This window comes from Perna viridis, chromosome 5 (genome assembly GCF_037379345.1).
Source record: "Perna viridis isolate PV_CMFRI_1.1 ecotype Kerala chromosome 5, ASM3737934v1, whole genome shotgun sequence".
Lineage (NCBI taxonomy): Eukaryota > Metazoa > Mollusca > Bivalvia > Mytilida > Mytilidae > Perna > Perna viridis.
In genome coordinates, this window is record NC_142449.1 from 40,136,245 (window position 1) to 40,152,637 (window position 16,393).

General features: G+C 31.9%; 1 protein-coding gene across 1 annotated transcript; it reads left to right on the plus strand.

Annotated features, from left to right (window-relative positions):
• The first annotated feature begins 262 nt into the window (after window positions 1-262).
• LOC148617477 (CD63 antigen-like) lies at window positions 263-13,422 on the plus strand. Its single transcript, XM_088585180.1, has 7 exons — window positions 263-336; window positions 5,494-5,766; window positions 6,577-6,651; window positions 8,665-8,769; window positions 9,053-9,229; window positions 11,167-11,250; window positions 12,763-13,422. The coding sequence occupies exons 1-7, from the start codon at window positions 328-330 to the stop codon at window positions 12,838-12,840; spliced, it is 801 nt and encodes a 266-aa protein (XP_088441306.1). The 5' UTR covers window positions 263-327; the 3' UTR covers window positions 12,841-13,422.
• The last annotated feature ends 2,971 nt before the right edge of the window (window positions 13,423-16,393 follow it).

Below are 16,393 nucleotides of genomic sequence, written 5' to 3' on the forward strand. Positions count from 1 at the left end.
AATCAATACGGAGACGGTAGTCTTGAATTATTGATGATACTGAAATATTATATTTATCATCATTATATTTTGAAAAAATCTTTATGAGTAGCAATGATGGAATAGCAAAAATTTAGTTAAGAGTCAATCGTTATAAAGGTAGGTCAAGTTAAAATGTATCTTAGGAATTTGTATTCAACACATGAAAACGGTACACTATAATTTCATGTGAACAAACGTAATATACGCATTTAGATATCTATTCCGTGTTTTATTTTATAGATGACTTTCATTGGTGAAGAATGGATAGCAAAGGCTGGTCGTTGTGTCATCGTCTGGCTTAATTCTATGTTTGTGGTATGTTAACTTTTGTTGTAACTAAAAAAATGTCAAAGAACAGGAACATTTTTGTTTGCAAATTTGATTAACGTTAAATATGAAAGAGAGCCTCAACTCAGATAAGTTCAGTCTGCTGAATCTCTAATTGGTATTTCAAGCATCGAAAGAACAAAGTCATATATAAATAGTATAAATATGACTATATTTCAGGCATTTAAGTATACATGGTACAGTCGATATGTTACTGTCATACATTAGCTTTGTGCGCTTACTTTCTTATTATTTGGTGGGTGGGGATATATCAAATTAGCTTCTCAAACAAAGGCGATGATATCTAATCACATCTTAAACAAAAGCGATGATATCAAATCAGCATCTCTGACAGAGGTGATGGTATCAAATCCGTTTCTCAAACAAAGGCGATGATATCAAATCAGCATCTTAAACAAAAGCGATGATATCAAATCAGCTTCTCTGACAGAGGTATCAAATCCGTTTCTCAAACAAAGGCGATGATATCAAATCAGTACTCAAATATAAGCGACAATTAAGAAATAAATCATGGAAACCCTATTTTATCATTGTTTAACCACGGGCTATCACTCGGGGTAAAATTATGCGGCATAATTGGTCAGCCCGTGGTAAAACAATGACAAAATGGAGTTTCCGTGGTTTATTTCATAATTATGTATGTATGTCTCAATGAGTACCCTAAAATCACCAAGTACTTTGGAAGCTCATATTCCGAAAGTATATGGTATTAAGAAGTATTTAATCATAAAAAGTTAAACTCAGCAACGAGCGATATACATTTGCACCATGTGTAATGCAAAGAATGACGCATCATAGTTTAGTGCGTTTTGATTGCATACCCTCTATCGCGCCCCTAGACATACATTGCATACCTTTAGACTTGTATCATTTACCCTATATTACAACCTTAGACCTTTATTGCATGCCCTTTATCGTAGCACTTCGCGGAATATACTTGAAATATATGGTACAATGAGCAATGACATTTCAAAAAATGAATAACATGTGGTATCCACACTCGACCTATATCACCTCGCGGACCGGACTGATACGGCATGAGATACAGGTATTGACATGTAATATTCAGATAATATAAAACTGGCATTACTTTCAAAATAAAGAAATCTATGGCTTTCTACCATTAGTGCAGTTAAACAGATACCCTTATCAATGATTGACTGTTTAAGGTAAGAAACAAATTAAGAAAGATCATTCTAACATTGAACAAAATTTTTCATGAATTTACTTATGAACATGTTGAATTTACGCGATGTTTTAGGTCCAATAAAATCGGATTAAAAATACGAGCGTAGGATGCAGGATACTCCGAGAGTCAACAACTTTTATGACATTCATAAATGCAATCTATTAATTGATGCGTTCATCACGCTTTTCCCTTCAGAAGGCTCAGCGTCTTACAAATAAAGTTCTTGGTCATGTATATTTTTTTTCAAATCATTTCCAAAATTTCCAACAAAAAACATCTTTTGCCCACCCCCTTCACCTAACCGACAGAAATAGAGTATTCCTTTCCTATATGATCAACGTCCTCCAACTATCACAAAAATATCTATATATTAGATAGATTCCATGCAATCAGAGTTAGGAAGGCATATAACAAATTTGTATCTGCCGATTAGCCACATGGGTCCTGGATGCATATAATATATCAAAGTAGTAATGTCAAAAAATTATGGTTGTCACAATTACTTTACTGACCTATATCAACGTGATAAATCAATAACGCAGATTTGACACTTTCAACGGTATATAAAGTATACATATATAATGTTAGACGCGATTTCCAACTGCTTGTATGACTGTCCTTTACACCAGACTTTAACGAAAAGCATCCTTCCGGAGCACCATAGTGAACACCTGATGTTTACCAGTGTTCGTGCTGACTGTTTCTTCTTTGTACTTTAAAGTTGTTTTGTAAGGAACGTTTAGTTCTTTGTTTATTTTAGTTTTGATGTTCCTGGTGTTGTCCTATATACTTATTTTGTTTGAATTTTCGGTTCTTTTGTGTTTCATTCCTTTTCCATGATATTGTTTTTTTTTCTTTCTTAATTTAGACATTTGTTTTGAAATTTCCCGGATATTCGTAATGGACATAACTTCATAATTCAATTTGATTTATAACAAACTTTTTGATTAGTTGGTTCACTTTGAACAAACCAGGTTATTTTGTATAACCTGGCTTGAAGCTATGACGTTACTGACATCGATTGGTCCGCACTCTGCAATTCAAATTATCCAAAACAAATAGCGTTTTGATAACGAATCAATTATCAATATATGTACTGAACAGATTATATTCAATGACTTCGTAGTTTATAAGTGTAAAATGCCGCAAGCCAGGTTATTTTGTATAACACTGTTCCGAAATATATATGTTTTATTTATCAATAGAAAACCTAAGAAAACGAGCGAGAAATTCATCATCACATTGTACTGAAGTGAAATATACTGTGTGATTTTTTTTTCTTTTAGCAGTAAACAGAGTGAAAACGAACATACAAAATGAATCGAATAAAATTTATTACTGATAAATATCATCGCAATGTTTTCCTATCGTGTCGATGTATATTCTATAATATGAAAGAGTAACAAGGGAACCAAGATTCTAACGGAAATAAATGAATGTAATCCAGGGACAAAGACCAGACATGGAAAACAGACAGACACAACAAAGAAAATAAAGTAACTTAAATAATACATACAAAGTAACAAAAGTAAATGAGAACACTTCTAAAAGCTGGGTGCGTGGACCATGCAGTACAATGTAACAGATTAAATGTCCGTGTGTGTTGCGACATTGACCTTCACAACATTATAATGAAAGGAAATTTTTAAGTATGACGGTGGTACAAAATATATAATCTGTAATTAATTAAAACAGAACCTAAACGTCAACATTAAACATGAAACTCTCTAAAATTTAAGGTTGGACACAGTTTCCTATTATTGCAAAAAAAGTTTGACATTGATAAAATAAAAGAAAAAGCAAGTAGGCAAGTTCAAACTGAACGTGATCACTTTACACTGTTCTATACTTGATGACCCCTTAATGTTTTCTTGTGTAAGTACAACTAACCGCCTACTCTCAATAGTGAATGACTGTCTCAATCAAATAAAAGACAAGCGACAAATAAACTCTGTAGAAATTTATACAAAAACAAGATCTTTTAAACAATCTTTATAAAAGTATTATTCAAAGGCGTTAAAATAGAGAAAGGTAACTGAATTGTTGACAGACAATTCAAGTACATTGATAAATGTAGTTCAAAATCTACAATGTAACATTTTAAATTTCCATCTTAGCTGCCACATGAGAATCAAATCTTAATCAATCAAAAGGGATAATTAATAGAAATGAAACTGTAGTGTAAGTACGGGGAAATAATAATCAATAAATCAATAAATCTATAAATCGAACCAAATAAGTGTATCAAAACTTTAAAGCATGTCTTTCCCCTATTGTTTTATATCTTTTTTTGTTTCATTTCTAGTTCCTAACGTAAACTCCTTCAGAATGATCCAAATGTGTGTTTTAGTCTTTATATTTCAATCTATAGAAATGACTTCCATTTACTTGATTTAGGTATTGTAAATATAAGAGTGTTTTAAGATGCAATAAATAATTTCGTCAGAAAAAAGCATGGTAAATCTTGATTGATAAATACATTTCAACAAGGTTAATTGTAAAGATAAGGAAAAAGGCATGTCTCACAAAAATCAAAGCTTAAAATTTAACGGTTATAAGACTCAAACCCTAACTATTCGAATTGCTTATCTTAGGAAATATTAATGTCCACTTATTACCAGAAATCAGTTTCAGAAAAACTGTTAACAATTTTTTTTCAACAGATACTACTTTTAATTGTTCATTGCTATTTAATTTCGTGATTTATGATGTCAATCTGATTTCGCTGTTATTTAATTGAAGTCTTACTCTCTCTAAAAGTTATATTATTTTCTCCCATTTTTCGACCGTATCCATACCGCGTGCCAGGAATTAAAATGTAGCGAGCGTTAAATTACACCAAGGCGGTTAACAATACGCGGTAACATAGTTCCGCAGACACGGAAAATGTTTGAATTTTGTCAAAATACTTTATTTTTGTTACTTATGTTGTTGGTCATCAAATACTTATTGCCTTTTGTCTGTTTAATTTTTAATTAAACACTAAGTAGTAATGCATCAACAAATCATAATGTAGTAATACATGACGCAATGAATGGTTGGAAGAATTGTGTTTCTTGTCATTTCGTTCGCCTCTGAATTTATGGGAGAAACAGATTCTCCAATGTTCTCGGGAATTCCAAAATTTCTCCACTCTCGATAGTTAAATTTTACATGTCACTATCTCGAGTGGAGAAATCATGTAATCCCCTCGAGACTGAAGGACAGTCTTTATTTAACAGACTTATTAGCAACCGTTTATTTCGCGGTTTTTTTCTTGCACGCAAATTAATTGAAATTTACCTTGTTTTCAATAAAAATGCTGAAATGATAGTCGACAGACGTGTCTACAAACAGTTCTAGAATTATTTTAATGAGTACTCGGATCGAAGGTTGGTATTTGTGGCTACTTGCGACAAACAATGAAAATCTGCGTTAAACTAACACATTTTCATAACTTTTTTATCTAATATACTAGTATAAGATATTAGCAATGTCTTTAGAAAGTATATAATCAGCTTTTAACGTTTGCATTTTGAATTATTTTTTAACTACTGAAAGCTACATTTTTCATGAAGCAAATGTTTAGAATATTTAAGTATCGAAAAAACGACCAAATATTTTTGATTGTTAAAAAAGGCACAAGTGGAAATGACTTGTGCCTTTCTTCTGTCGCTTTATGTATGTCACGCTCAACTCGCGTTAAAATCATTGTTTCATTATTAAATACTATTTCAGTACTTTTGGTTTTGATGTTTCTTTTATACAATTAATATTTTTGTTTAGATCTTTCAAGGTACTTGATTCAAATGTTACTGATATAAATTTACTCTTTAAAAGCACGTTTATATGATACCAAAATTCTCAATATTTATATGAGAGATATTTTTATAGTCAAATAAAATAAATTGAGCATGGTCCCTGTCTTCGTTATTTAAACAATGTTGATATTTCAGGTCATCGGAATCGTGATGGTTTCCATAGGCATTATATTAAAATCTCCATCTGACGTTGGTTTCATTAAAGCAGCGGAGAATGCAATTAAGATTGCTCTCAATGCAGTCTTAAAGGGAACATATCTGACTAATTACAGTATCAGTAACTTCAACATCAAAGATCTTTTTGGTGGAATATCGACAGCCATGATCGTGATCGGAGTCATAATCCTTTGCTTATCTTTTTTTGGCTGTTGTGGGGGATGTTTTAGGGTGCACAAAATGCTAATAATTGTAAGTGAACATTTTTTACTTATATTTGCCGTCACATATGAATCATTAAAGTATTTTAACGCTTTGGATACTGTTTATGAAAGATATCAATTTCGTCATATCTATATATTTTGTATTCAGATGTTTACCATTCTTTTGAATTCATATAGACGTTGTATGCTTGCAATAAGTACTAGAAGTTATTTTTGATAGTTCCTCTGAATGAAAAAAAATACTCTTATATTGATATGTCTTACTTTGAAATATCAGCACTATATTTTTTTTATTCTTCATATCATATTCAAAGTTTTCTCATATCGGTGGGCAAAATATTTAGTTTGATACGACACTCATAAAGCTAGAAAAATTTTTAAAATATTAAATCAAATGGTGTTTACATACAAATCATGCAAAATGAGAAAAAAACTTCGAAACATTCATGTCTGAACATAACTTATCTGGCAAAATACCTTCACTCAAGGAAATGACGTAATTCGATATAAGGGGAATGGATATGGTAAATACATCATATCAATATTTGATGTCTGCATAGCCGAATATTGAATCTTTTATTTGAATATGTAAAAATATGACGTTTCTTACAGGGCTAACTGTGTCCCTGAAATATTAACTTTCAGTGTATTTCAACGCAATTATAACTCATTTAACCTAAAACCTTTATTTCCTTTATTTCTTGCTCCGGATGGTGCAAATAAACATATTACATTGTTATAATGGTTAATTATTTTATACCCTTTTTGATACTCTGAATCCACACACTTAAGCATATACATAAATACTCTTTTTGCTTTTATTTTTGTTTACCTCCAGTATTCCATCCTCATCGGGTTGTTTTTGCTTGCTGAGATTATTTTCGTGATACTTATGTATGCTGCACCGAGCACAGTAAGTATTTTTAAAACATTATTCATCATGAAGACCTATAACAAACTACGATGGAGATATTATTCTTTGTAGGTTTAAACTGGTCTTGAGCTGGCATGTCAGTTAACTTCTATGAGTCCTTGGTTTGTACATATGTGTAATTTATATTCGTTTCCTTTATTTCCATTTCCACAAGGGACCCAGACCTTTTTGAATTGATTTTTATGTGTTTTTAATTGTGTGATATTTTTCGACAATGGCCAAATTTAAAAGAAGGAGGGTTGAGATCACGCCAAAGTATTTAACTCCGCCGCTTTTTTTGCGCCTGTCTCACGTCAGACATTTTGGCCTCTTTGTGTCTTGTTTTGTTTTCACTTTTAATTTATTATATACTACTTGAGTATATAGGGGCAACTATATCGCTGTACCTTTGTGTAATGATGTTTGGGACCAACTGCAGCCTGCCATGTAGTATGACGGTTTCCACGTCGTTAATTGAACATGCTTCCGCATGACATTTTCATCTTGGTGGGGTTGTTGTCTCTGCCATATACACCATACCTTTTCTCGTTATATTTAGACAAAGTAGAAAACGAACGGGGAGAACACGAACGCAAATAAAAAATAACAAAAACAACTAAGATTAAAAACAACATATAACACAAGCAAGACGAAACCAACGTAGACCGAGGATAAACTTTCGTTCCCTGATAGAGTTGGTTATTCGTTCTACTTGCATAATAAAGAGATCAACTCTGAATTTCTTTTACGGTTACAAGGGAACAAATGTTATATGTTTCTTCTGTTGAAAACTGACAATCCAAGTACAAGTATATGTACTTATCATTTAAACACAGTATACAATTGCTTAACAACAATTCTTCAGGTAAAACGATACTTTTTTATCCGTAGGCGACAATATTGAAACTTTTTATATTACACTTTTAAAAACAACGGTATGTACTTTTAAAAACAATGACAGCTATAATATGACTTTTGTACCATGTAAATTTTTCTATGTGAAGCAGACTATATTCGGATGTAAATATCCCCTTCTCTACTAATTGACCACATATTTAAAAAAAAAAAAAAACATGAAACTTATATAAAACGATTTTTAGAAAAACATAATGTAATTTTTCACCAGTAGAATAATTTTCAAATTCTTGAATTAGTAAAAGATTTTTAATATCTGTACGATTTGTCCAACCTGATTTGCACAAGTAGGAAAATAGGATACACAGAAGGTCAACCTAAAATAATGAGGAATAGAAACGTTCTACCTTCAGCCCTGGTATATATTTAATTTTCTAAAGTATTCGTTAAATACTTCTTCTTACTCTGTGCTTTCTCCTAGTCATTGTCACTTACACCTGTTAATCCTTCCATACAAATGCTGTCCTTGTATTAAATGTACCAAGATTTGTAACACTCAAATAGAACCTGTTCTAGCTGGTTCTCTATTTGAAAAGGGGGGTGGGGTAGCTTTTAAAAAATCGAAATGGTTTTACGATGGTTAATCAATGTAAATTAAAATGTAAGGATGTACGCTCTGATAAAAACGCGGCTTCAACAGATGGGGGTCAGTCGACACGGGCCTCTTTTTGAATGTAGATTTTTTTTTTATGTTAACGCCGAAATAGGTCCGAATCGAGCAAAGCCGTCGTTCAGCATAGTATTATCAACACGAGGGTTGAGGTCCCCTAGCTACATTGATTTTACATAAGATCAGAGAAAAGAAACAATCAAATCATAGTTTATTTTAATGTGCCTCACATCCCCACTACATTTGTTTTTTTCGTTATTCACTAACTGATTAAGAGACAATACCTGTAACGAAGCTGTGTGTACCCATTTGAAAAATTCGTACTAAAATCAGCCTATCGTGTGTCTGTACACACATAGACGATGACACATTAGTTGGTATATATAAAGGGACTTATGGTGTGTACCCGTTCCGCCAAAAGAACAAAAATAAGTGACATTGAATCTCTCTCTTTTCATTATTATTAACGAATTACTTGAATTTTACAGATACAGGGGTCAATTAAAGGTTTCATGAGAAACACTTTAGGGGACTTTCATGGAATACAAGGGACCAATGTAGCATCACTGGGATGGATGTTTGTTATCTATGAGGTGCGTAGTTTTCTGATGATTTGTCTGCATATGAATTTTAATTCAGTTTTTGTAGGTACTATAAACAATGTAATTGTGGATTTTGTCTAATAAACATATACGCAGGATATATTTTTTGCGGTTTTGACTGATTCATGTTTCATTTTGCAATACCATCAATTATACACGGATAGAGCTTTTCATGCTTGTTTCTCAATCATGCCGTGCATGAACGATAACTATTTTGCATAAATCAGTCCTCATTAAACGTTCATTTGGAAAACATTTTAATACTTATAAACAGTTTGAATGTTGCGGAGTTGACTCATACAAGGATTTTCATAACCACGCCCCGGACTGGAACAGAAATCCACTAATTAATGGAACAATACTAGACGCTCCAATAACTTGTTGTATCATCACGCCTTATAACGGTGATATTTCCTGTGCGACGGAAAATAATTTGCATGTGTATGATCAGGTATGTTATGAAAATAAATTTCTTCAGACTTTCAAATGAAACAGGATTATGTTGCTACAAAATTACAGTCATCGCTATGAAAGTTTAACATTCGTCATCATGAACTCGTCAAAACTTATGGTGTATCCATCTGCTTATAAGCATAAGAATCTATTTGTTAACCATGTAATTATTTTTTCTCTTTCGTCTACTCTGGACGTGACATTTAATGAAAACTCAGCGTGTGTTTCTAGAAAAGCCGTGTTCCCAGTTTTAAGTGGAGTCCAGGTTGCCAATTTACTTTTGTTTTTGTTTTTTTTTTGTTTTTTTTTTTGTTTTTTTTTGTTTTTGTCTTTTTTTTGCTATTTTTATGTTCTTCGTTATATGTGTCTGTTTTCCCGGTCTAGTCAAGATCTTTCTCATCGGAACAAACTCTTTTCGATTACCGCTCGAATATTTACTCCCTGGATTACTCTATTTAACATTGTTTAAATTATATTTTCAATGAACTAAGTCTAATACTATGAACTAATAAATATTATCTTGAACCGTCATATAAATAGATTTTTGGATATCAATGTGGAAAAAACGGGAGGTAACTCAAATTACATTTATTTTCCCAATACCATAATGTTTAAATGTAAGCATGATTAATGATCAATAAATGATTGTCGTCATATTTTTTTCTTTACTATTGAAGATAATATAAAATATTTACCAACGTACTTTACTTTTTAACCTTAACTTTATCCTTTTCTTTTCCAATATTTGTCAACAACTTTCAAGGACCAGACTTATCAGCTGCCGTTACTTTAAGTATGCAAATACATTACGACCATAAAAATATATAAAGGGTAGTTGTTATGCATGTGTTACAAATGTACTGATATACTTTTACAAAATGTCGGATATTTATGGTAAAATACTGCAAAATGCGTGTACCAAATTATTATTCACCCATTTTCTATTACATTGCTTAACACATTTTTGCAACTATCACAAAATATTCACCAATTTATTTTTTCAAGTGATAGAATAAAGCTAATTGTTTTTAATTCCTACCGCTCTTGATTATTCTTAATAATGTTGCACTCCTTCTCGTGCGCTATACACATGTTTGTGTGAACATCGTATATTGTAGATTTTACATTTTGTTTTGTTTCCCTCTTTACAATTTTTGGTATTTACATAAGAAGCAATATTTGTGATGTTTTCTATGAACAATAGTCTTGGTTTTTCTTCTGCAATTTTTAAGTAGTATTCTATCAATCTGCGATGATGATATTACGGTCAAATGGGAAGTCATATAAAGACAAAAGTGTCAAACATGATAATCATATGGTTTGCAGTATATGATAATCAATGAAACTAGCGAGATGTGTTTCAGTGTATATATGGTTATCACATGATTATATGTATCATATGATTATCATACGTTTCAAAGCCAAATCAACATATGAAAATTATATGATAATCACTTGAATACATGAATATCATTCGTAAAGATGATTATATCATTAGCATAAGATTACCACACACATCAAGTTTCACACTTCAAATGAACAAAAGAAACACACAGCAACTGGCATTATATTCCAGTTAAAATAGATGAACGAAAAAACCTATGACAGATCGAAATTTGGATTTGACATTCTATATCGGTCTATAAGGTCCAACCTGGTGGTTGTATTTACCTAAACAAACATAAATATTCACAAGTTTTAAAGCATTATAACCGGCGATAAACCACTTTATATGCAAAAAATCTAGCTCGTTCTGTGTAAGAGAAATCTAGGCAGTAAAGATTTTAACAGAAAAGTTGTCCATTTGAGTAACTTCAGTATTGATAATTATTGAAATGATAAAAATCGTCCATATGTGTAGCAGAAGTGACCAAGGAATTTTTTTTGAGTCGTTTACGCAAAAAACTTAGCAAACTTTAATATTTAATATTACAGGGATGTTTTGATGCCATTTGGGATAAACTTTTAGGTAGACCTTTGTACGCTGGCCTCGGATTTAGCGCCTTATTTGTGTTTCAGGTAAATTGTATAAAGTTGAACAGTAGGTTTAATTTTGCGAAGCCGTCTAATAAAAACGGTTTGCTTTGTTATTACTTTTTGTTTTTGTCTCGGGATGATACAAAGTATAAAAAGATTGCATAAAAATAAAATAATATTTTTCACCAAAACGGTTTTATTTCTATCTTCACATTTGTTATTACAAATTTCTTATGGTACATATTTCATAACATGAATACGGTCAAGACAAAGGCAATTGTATTTTTATTGTGACATTAACATACAGTTTGATTCAAAAAAGTTATTTATATTCAATCTATTAAAATATTTGCTATAAAAATGAAAGGGTGAAACATTTAACTAACAAACTAAGGGATGGTACCTTTTTCCTCATAAAAGAAATGTTTATATGTCTTTTGAAGTATATAAACAGATTAACCAATATCCTCCGCAGACCAAAATTTCTGATTTTCTTGTAATTTGACCAATTGGTAAAGCTTAAGGTAGATCATACTTAATATTTCTGGTAGATCCATTTTCTTGGTTTTTCTCAAAGATGACATTCAATGAAAATATTTTCGAATTTAAATGTAAAAACATAGGTAACCGAATAGATTTTGAGATATTGGGGCATAATTAAAGGCAGTATTTTACAACATTTTACATGGATTTTGAAGGAAGTTTTCAATATCTCGTAAACGACTAAAAATGTAATTAGTGGATGTAATTACTTTTAAAAAAATAACTTTTAATAAAGATTGCTTAACTGACATTCTTTCGTATTTCAAAAAAAAAAAATTGGAGTCACCGAAATATTTTTCTTGTAATTTAGAAAAAAAGAACCAAAATTCCATTCACATTTCAATACATTTTCCCGGCAGTCATCTCCCCTTGAAAGAGGTTTTTACAATAATGTTAAGAATTTTACTATATTAATTTTATCTCAAAAATATTTAAGCATATCATTTTTTCATAATTTTAAACAATATTACTTTATATAAAAAGTATTTCTGTGATTTTGCAAGATGACATAAAAGAATGCTCTGTTTAATAGGTGTGATCTACCGTAATTGGAAATTCGAATACATCACTGCTCAGGAGATTGAATAAACTAGTTTAAACCTAGTAATTGTCAACTTCAGAAATTATAACTGTAGACTTAGATGAATATCATTTAAATGATTATACAGTTTAAAGTTCTTTTAAATGTCGGTGCTTTATCTTTTTAATTTTAAGTATTTTATCTTGAACTAAATAAAGATGATGACTTAAATTCTTTGTGTGTTTATTTTATTAACATGAGATTTACCAACCAGAATCTGTATTTGAAATATATAAATGCTTTGTGTAGCGTAAAACTTATCAAGTTAAAATTTTGAGATATATAGACTATTAAGTATTGTGTTGGTTTTGAACGTTTTTATTTTATATATTGAAATGTGAAGATTTACTTAATAAAGTCAGTATTTATCTTCAAATGTTATAGAAGCTCGACAGATTAGAATTACATACATGCAAAATTTCTATTTGTAGGCTGTAGTTGTCATATTTTCCGCTGTGTTGGCTAAATACATCATAGATGAGGCTAGAGTTGCACCAATTTATGGATAGCCAGTGACAGTTTAAAAAAACGGCGTAAAATTGTATTGTAAAATCTGGCTGTAATTATACCAACAACGTTAAAGATAAATTTGTTTTATCAAAACTTGTGGTAGTCTTACGAAACATGTTTGACAAATTATTCATGTTGCTCCGTTAATATTGTTTTACTGTATTTGCGTTTTTAAAAAGCCAATTGTAGTAATTCTTATCTCTACTTAGTTCTGCGAATTCAATTATTTACCAATTACCATACGTCATTAACCGTTAACTTGATATATAGCTGCTCATTAGAACTAGGTAGGAATCGTTATAAAGAAACAAACAGGCCAAATCAAGGGGAGGCCACCTCTTTATGCATGAAAACTTAGTTTGGTTGATTATATAGAACATCACTGAAGAGGGCCCCTTTTAAAGTTACGATAAGGGACATAACTCTTAAAATAAGTGATGTGTTTGTATCATATTCAATTTCACCAAAGCCTTTCAAGCTTCCATTTGAAAATGAAAACTATACACTTATTCTGATAATTTAGTCTGATAGCTGTATCTTATTGTGTGACCCTTTTTTTCTATTATGTTACTACAGTTGTAAAAATTACTTTTAATAAACTATACTGTCTTTTTATTGTTGATTTTCTAACAAATGTAAACAAGTTGCAATAAGTTGAATGAAAATTTTTGTATCAGATATTCAATATGCCAGTTGGCAGGGTTAACAGTCCTATTTTGTTTTAAAAATTACAACTAATCTTTGGAAGCAGATGGCTTCACCTGCCCGAGTCCAGTGATGAATGTTGTTGAATCGATTCAAAGTCCAGCAGTAAGAACGTTAAAAAATTCAGTTTTCTTTTTCTGTCTAGCGGGTTGAACGGTTGCCTAATGTGCGATTAAGTCATCCCATTCTGTTGCGAGATTATAATGTCCGGTTGTAGTAACATATAAATGCTTATAAAGAAAATCGCTATGGGTAAAGCACAACACGACTAAAAAGAACCTGATTATTGTTCTTTGTAAACAGAATTTTGATACTATTGTGTTGTTTTGCATGCCTTTCATGAACTTAACTATTTCATGACGATAGAACAAAAATGTTTTTGGACTTAATTCAAGTCTGAATCGATTACCTTCACAATGGTTATGATTGTAATATATGATGATTTTTTGTATGAAAATAGATAATAAATCTAATCTTCATTTAAAAATAATGAAATATTAGAACCGTTTAGAAGAGGATAAAATTAATGGAACCAATAAGACTGTTAAAGTCCTTTTTAAGTAAGAAAAATGTAAGCAAAGCTCACTAGGTGATATATCAGCTCCCTCCCAAGATACCATGATAAAGAATGAGTGAACATTTCAATGTATCCCATAAACGGTCTCACCGGAATCGCGAAGAGGTGGTCAATCCCCCTTATTCCACGAATTTAACATAATATCACTCCAAATTTGATTCAGATGGGTGTAAACAATATAGGAGGTGCAAAATGTCATCAGGTGGTAAAGAGTGAATGTGTGAAAGTTTCGTTAATGTCGTCAGCGGTTTCACAATTGTTGTGGATGTGATCTGGGACAAGACAAACGGACAAACGGACAGCATGATCATTTTATATATCCCGTTTTGTTGGTTATAATAACTGTGCATTTTGACTACTGATTTAACAAATTTTGACTGGTGGCATTTTTATGTTGCCCATTTATGTTGAAATATACCGAAAATAATGAACCGCAATGGAAGCGGGAGGTTTTCCGCGCTATAAAACTGGTTTAACCCACCTTTCATGTAGGACATGACTGCACCGATTCGGCACCATTGCGGTGGTGTCAAACATTCCAGTGTTTGCCCTGCTTTGTGACTTGTTATACGGACTTTCCTTTTCACTATATCTTTTTGAGTACTGCGTATATTTTTGTAGTAATTTTGTAATTACTCTTTATTTGCCTTCATTGCTCTGTATTATTCAGTACCCACAGGCCTACGTTTAATGATTCTAATTCTGATAACCGACATGTTACTAATAGACCCGAGAAAAATGCGAAATAATGAACTGCATAATACGGTGTGTCGGAATAGTGTTCATAAATAATGATTAATAAATACTATTTCGGTATTACTCTTCAAGCATATTACACATAAGGAAGTCTTACACCAGCGCCCAAATTATCATGGCTTATTTCCAACTGTTGATTAGATATGAATTTTTAAAAATTACATCAAGATTTACTCTGAATGTACGATTTTCTAAAAACCATCCCTTAGTCTTTAGAATAATTCCAATAGTTCACACGATTTGTTGTTGATAATGTTGTCATGGTAATAATCATTCACATTGGGAAACGAACCATGCTGTAAAAACAATAAATGCAACAATTGTTAACGATAATTATGTGGTTTATTTATCACAGATATAATTCTAAAACTCATTTGGATATATATATTGAATAACAACGAATTTGGTTATTTAAGAGTAATCAAGGGAACCAAGGTTATAGCGGTAATCAAAAGAATTTAATCCAGGGACAAAGACCAGACATGGAAAACAGACATACACAACAAAGAACATAAAGTAACTAAAATCATACATACAAAGTAACAAAAGTAAATGAGCAACTCGGACTCCACTAAAAACTGGGAGCATGGACCAGGTGCACCGGTAGGGTAAGCGTCCTCTGCTTTTCTAGAAACACCCGCCGAGTTGCTCATAAAAAGTCAAGTCCGGGGTAGACAAACGAGGAAAGGTGAACTATGACCCTTTAAATAAATCAGTTTTCATGGTGCTGATGGATACATCATAACGATCCACGAGTTCATGATGACGACCATAAAACTTCTGTAGTGATGACTTCAATCTTGTAGCAACATAACCCTGTTCCAGAAGCCTATTTGTTAGAGTTCTAGCGCGATACAAAAAGTCTACGTAGTTTCGGCAAGCTCTGGCATAACGTATGAGTTGTGATATGAACACTCCATCCGCAGGAGCCGAAGGGATGTTGCTACAGATGAAAGGAAAGTTTACAATTCTGAATGAAAAGTCATCACGTTTGTCGTAAAGTTTGGTCAATAGTTTTCCCTTACCATCGATTTCTAAATGTAGGTCAAGATATGAGGCTGACTTCACAGTGTCTGTAGTATCCTTTATCTCAAGTTCTTTTGGGTAGATGCGATGTATCAAATCCCCGAAATTAGGATTGTTTAAAGATAATACGCCATTATATATAGCGGAAACTGACATTGAAAGATCTAGCCAATTGATATTCTTTCTTTCTGATCAAATCAGCTATAAAGTCAGCCTCATAAGAGTGAAGAAATAGGTCAGCAAGTAAAGGAGCACAATTTGTTCCCATTGGAATGCCGACCATTTGTTGAAAACACGTCCACCACACTGGACAAATATGTTGTCGATTAAAAATTCCAGCATTTTGTAAACATCCTCCTTTAAATCACTCCGCCCTTTTCCAAACAAACACACACACATACAAATATACGTTACTTTTTGCACTAATGTTTTGAACAAAAATGTCATAACTCGGTGCATATGCCATTCCATCTGTCAATTTGCTATAC

Excerpts from the sequence above, each read along its gene's own strand:
- LOC148617477 (XM_088585180.1), top strand. Across the intron at positions 5,767-6,576 it reads TGCACAAAATGCTAATAATT|TATTCCATCCTCATCGGGTT; the intron begins GTAAGTGAACAT and ends GTTTACCTCCAG. Across the intron at positions 11,251-12,762 it reads GCGCCTTATTTGTGTTTCAG|GCTGTAGTTGTCATATTTTC; the intron begins GTAAATTGTATA and ends TTCTATTTGTAG.